We start from the raw sequence: 17,073 nt of genomic DNA, 5'->3' as shown, positions 1-17,073 counted from the left end.
AATTGGTTCTATAGAAGTTAGGTTGCATACAAACAATGTTCCTGATTTATGATTGATTGATTTATCCAACCCACAATACCCAAAGCACACAAAATCTATATACTACAGTAGCGGTGCATTCTGACGTAGGCTGACCAGGCGTAGGGCACCCAATGTCCCGCTGCACAATGCATCGGTTACAAGGTACTGTAGATCTTTGATCTCCCCAACCAGTCCATTTACACTACAGAGGCTGTGTGGATGCTTTGTGTCTTTTAATGAATTCAGGATGCTGACCATGGAGGGGGGCTGGTGGTGCTGCCTTGAGTCAGGCATTGGAAAGCATGAGACCACTGTGAACCAGCATATAAAATTGTTAGAACAAGTTCCAGAAGTTGTATACTACTTAGATCAAAGTAAGGAAAGTTGACTTGTGCCTCCACCACCAAAATGCAAAGGATAAGACCAGAAAAGTGTTGCACCCAGGGAACCGTTATGTAAAAATGTCTCCACTTTATCTTCATGGTATCGAGTGAGGTCACATAAATACGCTAAACTTTGTTACAGAATTGTTTTAATTATGTAACCCAAACTTTCTAGACAAACATGAGATATCAGTATATTATTTCGTTTAAACAGGTCTGTTACCTGTACACCCTGTTTTGGATGCTTTCCAATAAAGCCTTTCTTCAATTGTTGAACTGCTCCAAATTATATGAATTTAAATGTACGTGCATGGAGAGAGAAATAAGACACACGATGGGTCAGATCCAAAATCACTCTGCTTTATTTTGTTTATAATATAGATTATATAGTGTCCGGAAAGAGGGACGTCAGGTTACGTAAAACTTATTAATTGGTTAATCCTGAAACTATGCGGAAATAGGCAGAAAACCGTTAGAAGCAAATGTTATATACTTTCCTGTAACTAGATATAGCCGGATGGCGCTTGTGGTTAGTAAAACATAGATAATCAAATACACTGCTACTTGCATCTCTCACGCAGGGCCGGCCTTAGGGGTGTGCGAACTGTGCGACCGCACAGGGCACCATGGTTGCAGGGGCGCCTGACCGGGACTTAGATTAAAGCATCGTTTTGTTTTTTTTAAACTTTATTTAACATCATCTTAAATAAAGTTTAAAAAAAAAAAAAGATGCTTTAATCTAAGTCCCGGTCAGGGGCGCCGAGCGGTTGCTCGTGAAGTTCTCAGCAACCGCTCGGCGCCCCTTACTCTCCATGACTCCGTCGCGGTGCCGGCATCTCATGTTGAGCGCCAGACTATTCCGGCGCTCAACATGAAATGCCGGCAGAGCGAGAAGACGGATGCCTCTTGCTCTCACCGCAGGACTCCGGCAACAAGGTAAGTGTGGGGGGGTGTAGTTTGAAGGGGCAGAGGGGGGGGTGTAGTTTGAAGGGGCAGAGGGGGGTGTAGTTTGAAGGGGCAGGGGGGGTGTAGTTTGAAGGGGCAGAGGGGGGGTTTAGTTTGAAGGGGCAGGGGGGTGTAGTTTGAAGGGGCAGAGGGGGGGTGTAGTTTGAAGGGGCAGAGGGGGGGTGTAGTTTGAAGGGGCAGAGGGAGGGGGGTGTAGTTTGAAGGGGCAGAGGGGGGTGTAGTTTGAAGGGGCAGAGGGGGGGTGTAGTTTGAAGGGGTAGAGGGGAGGGGTAGTTTGAAGGGGCAGAGAGGGGGGTAGTTTGAAGGGGCAGAGAGGACGGGTAGTTTGAAAGGGCAGAGAGGGGGGGCGCCAGAGGAGTAGTCCGCACAGGGCGCCACAACGCCTAAGGCCGGCTCTGCTCTCACGTATCTGCGTGAGGTGTGACCCTTTATATTGGTCGAGGCCAGCTTATATTCATTAAAGCAATAAGCGTTTCTTGCTGATATATTCTGGTTCCATAACAATCCCATAGAGTAACCCAACGATCTACCTATATTGGCGACTCAAGCGAGTTGAAAAGGCAGTATTCAGCAAAATAAGTTGTCTTATTGTTTGTTTGGTTGGTTGATGGGAATTGATGACACTTAAAGTTAAAAGTGCTTCTAAAATATAATGAATCTTTTACAATTTAGAGGCTCTCAATGGACAGTTAGAAGGGCAAATAGAAGAAGGTGACCTTGAAAACAAGGAGATCTGGTCACTCAAGTTTGCAAGTTTACAGTTAAAAAATAAACAACCCTATTTGAAATCAAAGAGTAAAGGTATTTTCAATCAAGCAAACAACCTATTTACTTGGTTTATTTATGATCAGATGACAGCTTCATGTCTATGCTTGATGCTACTTCTTGTTCATGTTTGTTGTTTGAGTAACTTTTTTTCCCTTGCTGCCCTGCTCAGTGCTAGGTCCCACAGTCCTTTCTGCATGTAATTTGATGTCACTATTGTTAAGTGTGCATAGAATGTGTGTTCTTACACATCAATTAATTGGTTTGCATAACTCACTCATATTCATATTCACTCACTCAGATGTTGATTAATACCAGCATAGGATAATATGTGCTGCAGTGGCACAGCAGGTGAATATTATTACATTATACCCCAAAGCCCATAGACTGGCCACAAATTCATATTTACATTGCATTCACAGGATTCACCTATCTGAGGTCTCTTCTCAGTCAGAACTCCTCTCAGACCTGGCTCATGTGCATCCTTGGTTCGTTCTATACTAGTTAGGCCCCAAAATAGTAACAGTAATGGACTGACTGTCAAAATACACACACATACAGTATACCACACTTACAAGTGCCTCCCCATAAACAAATATGCTTGCCCATACCAACATTCACCCTTACCCATAAACATTCTGACTTCCACTTGACCTTGCATCTACACACTTACTTGCTCTAACATAAACACTTTCAACAACACACATACTCTTTGCCATTTCTTGTACTGTTAGCCCTATCTCATTATCGCTAATTGTTCTCATTATCTCTTCCCTTTCTACTCATCTCTCCCCTTTCTATTTATCTCTCCTCTTTTCTTTATCAATCCAATTTCTCTTTATCTCTCCCTTTTCTCTGTATATGTTCCCTTTCTTTTTATCTCTCTTTGTTCTCCTTATCTTCTATCTTTTCTCTTTATCGCTCCTCCTGTTTCTTTTTTTTCTCCATTTCTGCTTACCGCTCATCTTTCTGTTTATTTCCACTTATCTTTCTATTTAACTCTCCCTTTTCTCCCTACCACTCCTTTTCTCTAGCTTTATCTATGGTCCCCTTCTCATGATCTCTCCTCCTCTTTCTCTTTATCTGTTTTTCTCTCTCTTCTTTTAATCACTCCCTATCTTTTTTATCTTTGTTCTCTTTATCTAACCACCTTTGCTCTTTATCTCTCCTCCACTTTTCTCTCCTCTTTCTCTTAATCTCTCCATTTTCCCTTTATCTCAATTTTCTCACCTTTCTCTTTCTCTCCTCTTTTTCATTACCTCACCTTTCCCCCCTATGCCTCCCCTTTCTGTATATCTTGACTACTTTTTTGTCTCTCCTTATCGCTCCCATTTCCCCCTTTCTCTTTATCTCTCTTCCTCTTTACCTCACTTTTTTTTACTATCTCCCCTCCTCTTCTTCCCTTTTTCTCTCCATTTTCTTTGATACCCCCTTTTCATTATTTCTCTTTTTTTCCTTATCTCTCCCTTTTCACCCAATCTCCCCATTTCTCTCCTTTCTTCTTATCTCTTCTTATCTCCCTTCTTTCTCTATCTCTCCTCCTCTTTGTCTTTATCTCTCTTCTTTGTCTTTATCTCTTCCCTTTGTCCACATGTCACCTCCTTCTCATTATCTCTCCACTTTCTCGTTATCTCTCCACCTTTTCCATTTTCTCATCTTTCTCATTATCTCTCCTTTTTCTTGCAATGTTATGTTTCATTATCTCTCCTTTTCATTATCTCTTCTCTTTCTCATTTCCTGTTTTCTCTATCTTTACCCTTCTGTCTATCGCTCTCTCCCTCTATCTCTCTACTCCTCACTAGATCTCCTCTTCCCCAGTATGTATCTCACCCTTCACTTACCTTTCTCAAATTCTATGGTGTGAGCGTAAGGTCTGTTCATACAAACCTTTATCTCACTACTACTTTTGGCCTCAGTGCTGTGTGCAGGGATATGATGTCATATCCTGGCAATCACCATTTATAGCTGGTGCAGTTCATAAGGAAATGGGAGCGAGCTCTGTATAAACAGACCTTGTGCTTCTTTTATTTTTGGCCGGTTAGAGGGAGATCTATGCTCTCTTCTCAACAAGCCCTGATCCTGCAGCGGCGATGTCACGCAGGTGTACCCGGTCAGGATACAGGTTGTCCTGTCACAAGCGATCTGGTTGGCAGTTGGCGTTTCAGTTGGGGGGCACATGGATTATGTGTGGAGGGGCAATGGTCCCCTCTGCCCTCTCCCCCTAGTGACACCACTGAAAGAGATGTGTTCAGCTGCACACGTCTATTGCTCGGAAAATAGCTGTGGGGTAGGGAAAGGGACTAAAGGGACTTCTCAGCTATCATACTCATTAAATGTGTCCCTTCAAATCAATTTGCATTTGCCTCTTCATATTTTGTTCAAGTGACATGAATAATAGACCAGCCTTTCAGTAACACACAAACAAAAGCATTAGCCATGTAACTTCCCTGCTGTCCTCTTTTCAGAGGCAGCTACTCCTCTGCTTTTTGGTTTTAACCTCCTGTGCATAGCCATTGTTCTTTCTGCTGTCATTGTAAGAATTATGCCTGGGCCTGTTCACAGTAAATGACCTTCTCACTGTCCAAAGGCACCAAGCCTCATTATTATGCATTACTTGAGGTGGACAGCTTCCGAAAAATCTGATACTGAGATCAACACTATTCTGATTAGGTGGCACTGACTAATTTCAGAGTGATTGCATATTAACTAAAATTTATTACAATCATGTGTAGCTGTGAACTTGTGGTGTGAGGAATCTTAAATATTCGAGACTGGGAGTGTAGGCAACCTTTATGACGTGTGCATTTGGTTAAGTCCTGTTGGCCCACATTCCAAATCACACCAAATTGTCAGATGACAATCAGATATTTGAAATTATCTATCACAAAAGAGTGTATTCACTTTAAAGTGAAAATTAGCACCTTGACATTTGTGTGACATGAACATTAAGAAACTCACTGTGAGAAATATTTGGAAAGAAAATAAGGGCTATTTTAAGTGCAGTGTGCATTTTATTCACATATTTTATTCACAGATATGTTGGCCTGAGTTAGATCTTTGTTTTTTTGTCAATGGGTTGGTCCTTCAGGCTTTATAAGGCAACGTAATCTTTTGTCGTACTTTATTTAATAAAAGAGTCTGTCATCCAGGTCTCTTCTAGTGGTATTGGGACTTATTATTTTTATTATTTATTGTTTTAAATAGTGCCATCATATTCCGCAGTGCTGTACAAGTTTTAAAAAATAACTTTATATATTTCTGTTTGAGCACATATAGTACATCTACACAATGGGACTGTAGGTTCTTTGAAAATCACTGGACTAAGGCATAGTTTGTGAGAGGAAGTTTGGAGTTATGTAGCCTCATTAGGACATAACAGTAGACTATCACAGAACAGCCTGACTTGCTATGGGTCGACCAACTTCCTCTTCTAGGCATTCAAACTGCTTTAGTTGTTGTTCTAAGTAAGCTTTTCCTTGTCGTATAATATTTCCCTTTTTAAGAAGCTCCTTTTGAGTTTTTCCTGCAAGTGAACATAGTCCTGATCCTCCGTCCATCCACTCTCATTGTTCTCATACTGCCCTTCCAGAGATTCTTCTGCTATAAATTTAGGGGGTGATGGCAGAGGTCTTCATTGTATACAAACTTTTTATGTGTGTCCTGGTTGACTGACTGACAGATTATTGTTATTATTAGCCAAGTGACCTATGCATTTTCCCATCCAGACTGGGAATCACCCAAACGAAAATGGTGCTTGGTCCTTTTAAAGAGCAAAGAAGCATTTCCATGGAGAAACGAAGCAAGCTGTTTGGTGTCATCTGGTATCCCTCTAGAACTATGCTTTTTAATCATTAAGTAAAATAAAGCTGGAAGTTTTTTTTTTTCAAATGCTGGATCGATCCCTTTGGGTTTTTTTTGTGTTCATCCCTCTAGAATACATGAGAAAATGGTCAAGGCCATCAGATGAGCTTTGTTTATTGGTTGCCAAGATGCTCAGGGGCCAGTTGCAGCTGTCCAATGCTTGGCTGTGCTTGGGCAGATGCTGGTAAACCTCTTCTATCTAATCATGGGTTAACAACACTGCACCGGGTGATTTAATTTTGTCTCAATGATAACAATATTAAATGTACAGGTAGCCCAATGCTAATATCATTGCCAAAGCTTTATCTTCAAGAACTTTGAGGAATAATTAAAACAATAGAAATAAATATAGAAGTATATGTTTAAATATCCTTTTAAATCAATGTAGCTTAACTGGTAAAATATTCATTGTGGTTGTTCATTCAAAAGAAGCAAAAAAGAAATACATTAAAATGCACTTGTCTTTTTTATGATTATTCTTCAAGATGGCATAGCAGTTCTTATTGTCATAGCACCCACTCATGCGTTGACACATAAACTTAATGAATTTAAGTATTTGTGTATGTGAATATAGAGGAATAGTCTTTGTAGCAGCACTGCCAACAGCACAAATGTAAGCAAACCATTAACTTTGCGGTAGTGATCACTCACCCACCCTGTTTACTTGCAGGCCAAGGGAGTGATTAGGTATTTGCAATATAAGATGCATGTTTTTTAAGTTCCCCTATCAAGCTAAAAGTTGCGGCTTACTATAGTATGGAACTATAAGACATTAAAAATTCTATATTGTACGTGCAAAAATAGGTTTAGGCAACTTACAGATATGCAAAACATTTAGGTTATAAGTAACTAAAATATAAGTAAGAAATTGAGCATTAAATGTAGTACTGTATACAGTAATGTTGTTTAGGATTTACAGATGCTTGGCTTTATTTCACTTTATTCCAATAAACTTCCTTTATCTGCAGATCTAGAGGCTGCCATTGCTGTACTGAGATAATTCTTTATGGCAATGCTAACAAGGTCCTGTTTATTTCATTTTTATATGATAGTAATGGAAAAAGATGGTTGGCTTTTCCCTTTTAAGGAGAATTATTACGTTAGAGATTATTCCTTATTCTGCATATATTGCTACATTTATATGTAACATATTAAAAAAGAAAGATGATTAAGAATAATAATTAAAATGTTTGGCATGTCATGGCTGTAGAGCGTCCCTTAAAGTTTCCAATTCACAAAAATGTTTTGGGTTTAGATTTCTTTAAAAGGAATCATCTACTATCCCTGACACCCACCACTAATCAAGAATGCTTATTAAAATCAATCTGATCAATGGCAGTAGTGGTTGTACCTTCACCTCTCCACACATCCCATTTTCAAATGCTTAAAGTGAGAAATCCTATAAGGGTCAGCCCTACTGGTATTTTGAGACACATGTGTCATGTCACACATGGTATGTGGCTCTGGTGGTAGTCTGGGGTTCCAGGTCCTCATACCAATTTACATTCTGATGCATAGAGCATGGTCAAAGGGGAGTAAAGGGGAACATATTGAAAGTTCCTGACCTTGTTGATTTTAAAGTTAAGTGATAAGAAAAATAAAATATTGATAAATCACTGGGAAAACATAGCAGATCCCAATCAAGCATAACATATTTCCAAATTACCCAAAATAAAATCTGTAAAAATTTGACCAATTTAATATGTAAAAACTAGACAAAGGTAATATTAAATGTCTGAAAATCTACAGTATACAGCCATGTATACAGTATACAGTATATGTCATGTTTCCCTGCATTTGATTATTCGTGCACCAGCGTAACGCTAACCGGGTGGCTCTAGAATGCATGATTACAATGCACTTTAGTATAATGGACAAAACAAAGATGCCTTCCTTCATTAGGTGTCGATCCCATCAATACCGGTTGGGCATGTAAAACTGGTGCCTCCAGTTTAGCAACTTACATGAAGACAGTTCCTCTCTCTGTAGGGGTGTGGTTGATGGGTTTTGTTCAATGTTACCTTGAAATAGACAAAGTATCTCCACAAGGCTGATAATAGGTAGCCAGTTTTTTCTGAAGTACTAGAACAGTAATGAATAATATATTGGCCACTATTTACATAGTAAATTAACTGCCCACCCAGACTGCCATTTTTTTTAAATACAATGTATATTTAAATACATGTAGTACAGAAAAACAAGCATTAAGATTAACTCTACTTTTAACCATAGACATTGGGTAGGACCGCCATGCTACCTAACCAGTAAAATCTGATCTTTAAAGTTGATTTCAAAAATAATAAAACACCACCTGTCAGGTTCCATCCACTAAACCGATGGTTTCAGTGAACAAGGTCAAGAAAACTAGAGCCAAAACTATTCAGAATATTCATAACATCTACTGAGTTTCGCAAAGGTTCTTCTTCGCTCACTCCGAACTTTCTAGGTTTACGATGGTTCTAAGGTCAAATGTAAGACTAAGAAGCCTTGAGTTTTGATGTAACTTTTGAGACAGTGCAGCCTAATAACTGTGTGATTTGCTTTCTATAATAATGAGTTGATCCTGGGCTCTTTACATTTTTAGTGAACAAAGCCACAATATTAAGAAGATATTATTAAAAATAAAACAAAGCGGTATGCATGTTTCAGTAGGACAATAGGATAGCTCGTCATGCTTAAAATTATATTTTGACTTGAGGATGGTATCACCTGAATCTGGGAATTAGTTGAGGATATTATACAATAACTTTGTGATAACACAAATATATGGCTCAGTATCAACTTGAGTGCCCTCAATGTTAAAAAAGAGCACAAACCTTCTTTCTTCAGGGCCCCCATGTTCAACAAGCACAGTCATCTTACAAGTCCCTACCTTGAAACAATGTGTCTGTATTCAATTAGGCAAGTTAGACACATGTGGGGAGTATACTATTGTGGGACTATAGTGGCTTCAGATGTAGATGTACTGGCTATACCCCCAATGGCTGTCCTAATTATTAATATGTAGCATGTCAGCCTCACATTATCATTTTTATAACAATTTTTTTTTAAACATCTAAAAGTTGTAAAAGTGTACTATTTGCTTACATTTATTTTATCACTGATAATATTTGCCTCATGGGGAAAATGATAAACTACCGTGTGCTTAATGAATCTTTGAATGTCCTTAAGAGTTCTTTACCAGTCATTGTCTGCAATCTGAGTTTGCCATGCCCTTTTTACTATATAAATGCAAAACAAAGAAATTGTTGACACTGTATAATATCATTGCATAACCTAAAATAAAATGAAAAGGCATCGCCTATGAACAGAGTGTATGGAGGCTTGTGTCAGCGCCGCACAGGCCTCCATAGTGTAAACCGGCCGGTTGCAGCGAGGGACTGTTGCCCTAGGCCCAGGTCTAGTCAGCCTAGGCCAGAATACATTGCTGTTCCTTCTATAGATGCACTTGTGCCAACCCATGTTTACTTAATGGGGAGATGACACATTGATAAAGAGGCAGGCACATTTGTGCAATGGTTTTGGCTCTTGAATAAATATTGATGACACAAGTGCACCAATTAAAAGAAGTTGTGGCGTTCATGTTTTGTTGAATCTCTTTGGTCATTTATATCGTTAGCATAACATGAATCTTTCAGTTGCTGTGGTTCATTTTGATGGAATACATTCCTAACAATATTTAGGTGCACAGCTTCATAAAACCAGAAACTAGGAGAGCGTGAGACCTAAAATTGTGTACTGAGGTCTAACGTTTTAACAGCATAATAATGAATTCTAATTTGAAAAACTATTTGGATGTACCTTTTCCCTGGTTCATAAATACATCGACTTGAGTAAACAACTTGGTCTGTACTGTATAATTCCTAATTTCAACAAACCTTTGTCAACCGCTGCTAACACCCATACCGTATTTTGATCATTAGCATCACCCTGAGTCGCTGGTAACGAAGTGGATGCAGAATTTTGAGTGGCCAGGTCAGAAGAGAATTAGGGCTACAAATCACTTGAAAGTTTGCTAATGAATAACACAAAGAATGCTCTTGGAAGCAGATCAACATCTCAATGCTTGAGATGTTGAATGCAGCGTTAAGGTTCTTTATTTGCCTAGTCTCCATTCCGTAACCGTAGGTGAAAGATTTATTCGCTCACAGTGTGAAGCCAGTTTCAGTCTATCACTTTACACAATGTAAAGGGGAAAGTGTGCTGTGTCTTTGTTATTCTTTAACATTTCGTACTGAATATAAACAGAATAGGCAAGGTAAGCAAAGTTGGGTTGACCGAGAAATTGGTGTCCAGCTGATCATGTTAGTCAGCCTAAAATTACAATTATTATCGTTATTATTTATTCCTAAATATATGCGCACTGACGTAAGTTCCCTTCTAAATACATAAAGCCAGATAAACAGCATGGTAAAAGTGGAACTAAAATGTACAAGTCAGGGTTTTCTTTTTTAAAGCATTGCTAAATTTCTTGTGGTTTGTTGTAATTCTGTAACAAAAAAATACCCATTTTCAATAACAATTAAAACATAAAAGTCCTTATTTGCCAACAAGTATAGAAAGTATGTGCACAGATGTACATGTTCTACCCATATGTATAGCGAGAGCTAAAAATGGGATGTAGAATGTATATTTTGGGTGTTTCAGGACAAAGTAGTTAACACCTCACCCTGGTCTTCATTTGTTTGTGTGGAATGTGCCGTGTGTTTTTTCAGCACGAGTGTCCCATATTTTTGTACATACTTGAAATGTTTTGTAATGTTAATACGAGTGGTAAGGACATTTTTGCCTTTTCTTGCAAGCCTGTCCGGCTCTGCCTTCCGTAGAAGAAAAGTAAAAATAATATTTTTTTTAAAAAGGCCACGTTATAAATGGTTATTTTACTATTCACACAATGTTATGAATGGTTATTTTACTATTCACAATCTGTTGCATGGATCATTTTGTTTGAATTATAATTTAATGTATAATTGTAAGAGAGATTGAATAGTCATTGTTCTTTGAAAAGAAAGTAGCAGGTTACATCTTAGTGGCTTTTTAATCATTATGACTGGGTAAAGGCTTGCGTTTGGCTTGGCGAAGCGCTATAGGAGAAGTGAGCTGGAGTTGTATAGAAGCACATACCCCTCCATCAGCAATCTGGTGGTTCTCCATAGCCTAAGTTTAAAAAAACAACAACATAAAACACCTAGAAGTTAAAGATCATTCAGCACGTATCTTCCCTATAAAACTATATGTTTAATAAATCTACCCTTGCAAAGTATGATGCAATATTGTGATATATGGTTGGGAACAGATGGAGAGTTTAGCTCACCTGTTACTCTCCACCATTCCATACATAAAGACCAGAGGAATAAAGATGATGGCGCTATATATACCATAAATAAGAAAACCCTTGGGAAATGATTACTGTTTAACATTAAATATATCTTAATTTAAAAAAAATGCATGTAACTATATCTATATGGCTAAAATGATCAGGCTACAATTTTCATCATTCTCTTTATTTATTTATACTGGTGAGCAAGTGAAACAATAGAAGACTATAACTGATATGGCTTCAGGTCATGGCTACAGGCAAAAAGTAACATGGCCGCTAGGGGCCGCTGTTGCGCTCAGGACTGCCGGCTTTGCGCCCTCCCCCAGCTTTAGGAGGAGCACACGGGGATCTGTGTCAAGCGGCTTGAGAGCAAGGATCAGACACATGAGGAAGGGTGAAGTGTGAGTGTGTGCTTCCCATTCATTGAGTGTAGGGCAGCCTCACCTTACCCTGCTCTTGGCTGCACTTCGTATATAAACTTTTCAGGAAGGGTGGATCTAAAGGAAAGGTCGTGGATCTAAAGCTGGGGTCGTATTTTGGATCAAAGGGCTTTCCCGGACTGACCCTATGGCTGGATTATTAGCCCTGCTGGGGCTCTCCCTATCTGCCCCTGTGCTGCTGTTAGCAGAAACGCTAGGTGAGTTGTTTGCTCAACTTTGCGCCTCTTTTTAAATCGCTTTAGAATGTACTGTGCGCACACCTGTGCGAGTAGCGCTGGCTGGGGATCGGAATGCTGGATTAGAAAGTTCGGTGTGGGAGATGAGGCTGTGCGATCTCTGGCACTGGACTCGTTCCGTAGGATCACATGTGCCGTGGGGGGACTGGGGGTAATTATATGCTTGTCCTGACCCCGCTCTCTCTGATGGCTGAGATCAGTCCTAAACCCAGCTGCAAATGGGGGTAACCCATAGACCCCCCTCCCCCCCAATCTCCTGACAGGCAAGCAGTAAAGATCGGCCACCATCTGACTCACTTATGGAAACTTCTCTTTGAAACCCTGTTTAGGGAGCCCAGATCCAATAAATTACCGGTAAGTTTCCATCACTGCCCACTTTGTCTTTGTATCCAGTGTCTGTATAGATGGCACTAAATACATTATATGTAATCGGTGCTTACACTGGGATAAACTTGCATGGTGTTTTTGTAATATATCCACACCTCCTCCTAGATTGTAAGCTCATTTGAACAGCCACCCCTTTCCTTTTGATTCATGTCCTGTTATTGTACACCGCTGCAGTGTATGATGGTGCTATATCAATCAAATAAGAAATCGATGAATGGTGTTGTATGTGAATTTCCCTGCTGGATAATGTCACATCGCGTTGACTGGCTCATTGAGGACAGCCGAGGTGCGCTGACCCATGCGTTTCATATCGATAGACATATGTTCAGTCCTGTGTCCCATGTTTGCGTGTTGGTAGACCATGCACATTGGATCGATTAGGAAGTGTCTGCCGCAGACATGTAAGCTTTGTGTTTTAAACATGAATGACTTATCGTTATCCAATCTTTCTTTTAACCCACTTCATCATTAGACGACATAGTTAACCCTTTTCAAATCCTGGTGTAAAAATGTAGGCTTAGGGAATCACTAATTGTTATGAGACATGTGTATTATATCTTGGTGATTGTCTAATAGTAGTTCCAGTTGCTTTTATTTATTGTATAATTGTATTTGTTGATTACGTACCTTGACAATCTTACAGTCTGCCAGCAGTTGTGGTAAGAGGGAATTTAAACATGCATGAGATAGGTATAAGACTATCCTTAATCTATGAGGAGATCCAGGGTTGATTACAAAATGGCCCAAATGTTTCTATTTGAATTGGTGCTTCACGCCTGGTTGCTATCTTGTTTAACGGGAATAGAGCGTTTTATTTTTGTATGTATTCGTGGTAATTATGGTTCAGTAAATGCAGTCTTCTAGAAAAGAAGGCTATAAACAGCTATCTGCTTACCCAAATAGTCTTACATTCTGAAATAAATAGTATGACAAAAACAGATCAGCCTGTGGTTGTATTTGCTAAAACATTTTAACTCTAAAATATACAAATGTGAATGCCTTCTGTCTGTATCATGGGTTCGAGAAATATACAGGTATACTGTGTGATTCGAATCAAACATTCTTGCTCCAACACACACAGGATAGTATGAGAACCTTCTGCAAGGCTGCCCGGTATATTGTTATAACGATCACGGTTGGAAGCTTGCTAACTGCTAAACTGGGCAAATGCTCCCAGCAGAAGTGTCAGAAGCTAATAGAGTGAAGGAGTTTTAGAACGCATGGGATAGGTATAAAGCTATCTTGACTATAGCTCAGGGCAGACTAGATGGGTCCAATGGATCTTATCTGCCATCAAATTTAGTTTATCATTCCCAGATGGCATGGGGCACTTACCTTTGCTGCCACTCGCATGGCAGATCCTTCCTTTCTACGTAACTGGATACACTGGATGTTGGCCTTAATGTCTGTCCCTGATCCCTGTTGTTATACTCTAGGAAGGTTTGGAAGACCGCTGTTGCCCAGGTCTACTGATGATAGAATAGAAATTACTGTGCATTCCCTTTAAAACATCAAGTCTATACTAATTTTGATATACTGTAGCTTTTCTATCTATGTGAAGAAGAAGCCATCTCATTCTCCAAAACAAGCTAACAGTGCGATGTAGACTATATATATATATATATATATATATATATAACGTCCTATCTGTAACTATTGATTACTTTACTCGGCCTCAAGCAAAATAATTGTTGCTCGCTTTTGCCCCTTAAAGTGATAAAGTGTAATTCTGAATACTTTTATACATTGTTCATTTATTGAGCCTTTTTTTTTCTATATCAGATTTTATATCCAGTTGAACCTTTAACCTAAAGGGCAAAATGTGGGAGGTCCTCAACACCTATTAATTGTGTTTGGTTGATTCAAGGGAGTACTTGGTGACCACACGATTGATGTCCCAGATGCCATGTTTGACAAATCAGTCATCAGTTTTACTTGTTTGGGAGACCTAGTTCCAGGTTGTGTTTGGAAGCACCGGTATTATTCATGCTGTTCATTAGAAAAACAGGTCACTTTTCTGATAGGAAATTAATTTTTGTTGACATCATGTCTCATTCTGTGATATTTATGGCAAATACTCAGGAAGATCTTATTTTGGTTACATACAGACATGTTTCCTTATATTATCATTCTTTACTGGTTCCAGTAGAATTATCAAGGGAATGGTTTGCTTCACATGAGAATGTGACTGTGTGGGAGATAAAGTCCTGCTCAGCTTGATCCTATCATCGTGTCTGTAGGATTTCCAGGCTGCTCTCTTTATGTTTGTTAGAAGTGGCACCTCTCTACAAAGCATTTATACTTCTTCAAAGGCCTCCTCTGTGCTTCCCTTTTCTTTACTATTGTTTGGCCATGTTCTATTTTACTATAGCTAAAACGTTGCAAGGAAGACTGTGTTTGTTGCTGGTGATATCTCAGAAAGCCTAATCTAATGAACGCTAAATGTATAGAAAGTATAAGAAAATGATGTAATTTCCTTGTATGTAAAGTATATATATTTCTATTTAATGGGGAACTTAGCTACTGTTAGGTGACGGAGTGTGTCGGGTGTCTTTGCTTCCTTCCGCCACCCTCCAGCCGGACAACAGTAGACGTCAGGCTCTCCAGTCAAGCCGTGCACTGGCAAAAATGAAGGCCTCAATTTGCGCCCATTTTGGCAACGCGCTGTTTCTATGTGGGACATATGCAGACTTCTCATGCAGGCTGGGGCAATAAAAGTGCCAATTTGACTTCAGCTTTGCCAAAGATCACTGGGAATGTGGCCTTAATTTTGTTGTGCGTATGTGTTGGTTATATATAAGCCAAAATAATAAAATCTTTTACACAAACTGCAGTAAGTGATGAGAGATGCACTGCTAGTGGCCAATAACTTCTTAAAGTGGAAGCCTCAGCATTGACAAGAACTTTTTTAATAACCTTTCTTTATTTGACAACCTGGAGGCTTCCATTGTCAGTCATGTGATATTTTGGATGGCTTTCCCTGTTCGATCACCACACTGAGCAGTCATGGTTTTTGTCTGGTACATTGGGATAAGATAACAGAGGTAAAACACAATCGAATGGTTGATATGTAGCACCATGTAACAGACCAGAACTGGTTTTTTTTTCTTCATACACATATACATCTCTGGGTAAGAAGCGCAGACAGTTTTTGTTTTTTGTATACATTGTACAGCCAATACACTGTATTTGCAGCAGGCTCACACTGTTTGGTAGGCCTCGTATTATACATTTGTATTATTTGAGCCTGTGACTAGCTTAGCGCACCGACGTTTTTTCTTTTCCCTGTTTGCACATATTTGAGGTTGTTGGCTCCTCATTAGTCTGGTTGCAGCTTGCTGTCCAGGGGTTAATAGGGAGGAGGTTTAATTGCACCTCCCCCAACACATTAATAAGGTTTTGGTAGCGGTATAAACTGCTTTGTGTGCCCACTATGTAGGAGGTGAGAGTAGGTTCTCACTAGACTTGGGCACCAGGGGGCTCTTGTTGTTCGTCTTCGTGCTCGTCTTCGGGGAAAAAAAAATCTTCGTATTCCGCGAATATTCGCCCGTTCCTGTCTTCTCTTCGGGCGAATATTCGCGGACATTCTTCGTGCTCGTTTAATCTTCGTTTTCCTCCTGGTTGCCTAGCAGGGGTTAATACGGGGTTAATAACACATCACAGCAGCAGCAGCTGCCGTGAAGGTACCTGTGTGCAGCTCTATTGGTCGTTTCGGCAGGGGGCTGGTCTGGCATCAACGAGTGAATTGCAGAACTGCAGAATGCACTTCATTCGTTGATGGCAGGCGAGCCCCCTGCCGAAACGACCAATAGAGTTGCACACACATACCGAGGTGTACTGTCCATAGATGTTTAATAAAAGAATAGGGAATATTTTACATTTTTAAATTGATTTTGGACCACTTTACATGCCTAACATTTGCTACCTATTTACAATGGCATACTTTGCAACAACCCAACTTACTTATTGGACAGGACTGGAAAATAGCAGGACTGTCCACCAAAATCTTGGGTGTGTTGGCAGGTATGCTGATGGAAAAATGTTGGACAAGAACTAAAAAATAGCTTAGGGTTAATGTACGGTTATGTTTAAGATTAGTAGCAGTGCACTGGTTTGGTTAAAGATGGATTATGTCTAAATAATAATAATTAAATTTTAATGTTTTTTTTTAAAAAAAAATAGGGGTTTATTTAAATGTATTTTAAAGTTAGATTTATTATTTAGTACTTGATTATATTTATTAAATGTTTATAGTAGCGTTACCTACCGAGCTATAACTACCTATGTGTATTTGCATTTTGCATACCTAGTTTAGCTAAATTAGATGGGACAGGACTGGAAAAAAGCAGGACTGTCCCTGAAAAAGTTGGGTCTGTTGGCAGGTATGTGGATGGAAAAATGTTATAGGGTGAAGTGTGAGTTATAGTGTTAATGTAATGCTATTAGTGAGTGAAGGCCAGGGCAAATAACAAGGAAAAGGTCCTTGTGTTTTGTGCATTGTAAGTGTGTGTGTATGTGTGTTATGTGTGATGTCACTGTGTGTTATATGTGTTATATGTGTTATTGTGTGTGTTATGTTTGGTTGGTTGTGTATCAGAAGGAAAATAATGAAATGGAAAAGGAAATGGGAAAGGCAAATGAGTGGGCAATTGGCGACCCGCTCACCTGTTTCACCCCAGGGCAAAGCACCCAAA

General features: G+C 39.4%; 1 protein-coding gene across 1 annotated transcript in view; it reads left to right on the top strand.

Moving 5' to 3' along the window:
- The first annotated feature begins 152 nt into the window (after positions 1–152).
- Positions 153–17,073, top strand: part of LOC149288054 (discoidin, CUB and LCCL domain-containing protein 1-like) — a 53,898-nt gene continuing 36,977 nt past the window's right edge. The window contains exons 1-2 of the mRNA XM_089492182.1: positions 153–183; positions 2,043–2,171. Coding sequence (XP_089348308.1) covers positions 153–183; positions 2,043–2,171 — 160 coding nt within the window. The remainder of the gene's footprint in view (positions 184–2,042; positions 2,172–17,073) is intronic.

Source organism: Sceloporus occidentalis, unplaced genomic scaffold, assembly GCF_023333645.1.
Source record: "Sceloporus occidentalis isolate IW3139 unplaced genomic scaffold, rSceOcc1.0.p SCAF_54, whole genome shotgun sequence".
Lineage (NCBI taxonomy): Eukaryota > Metazoa > Chordata > Lepidosauria > Squamata > Phrynosomatidae > Sceloporus > Sceloporus occidentalis.
This window is presented reverse-complemented; position numbering and strand designations above follow the sequence as displayed.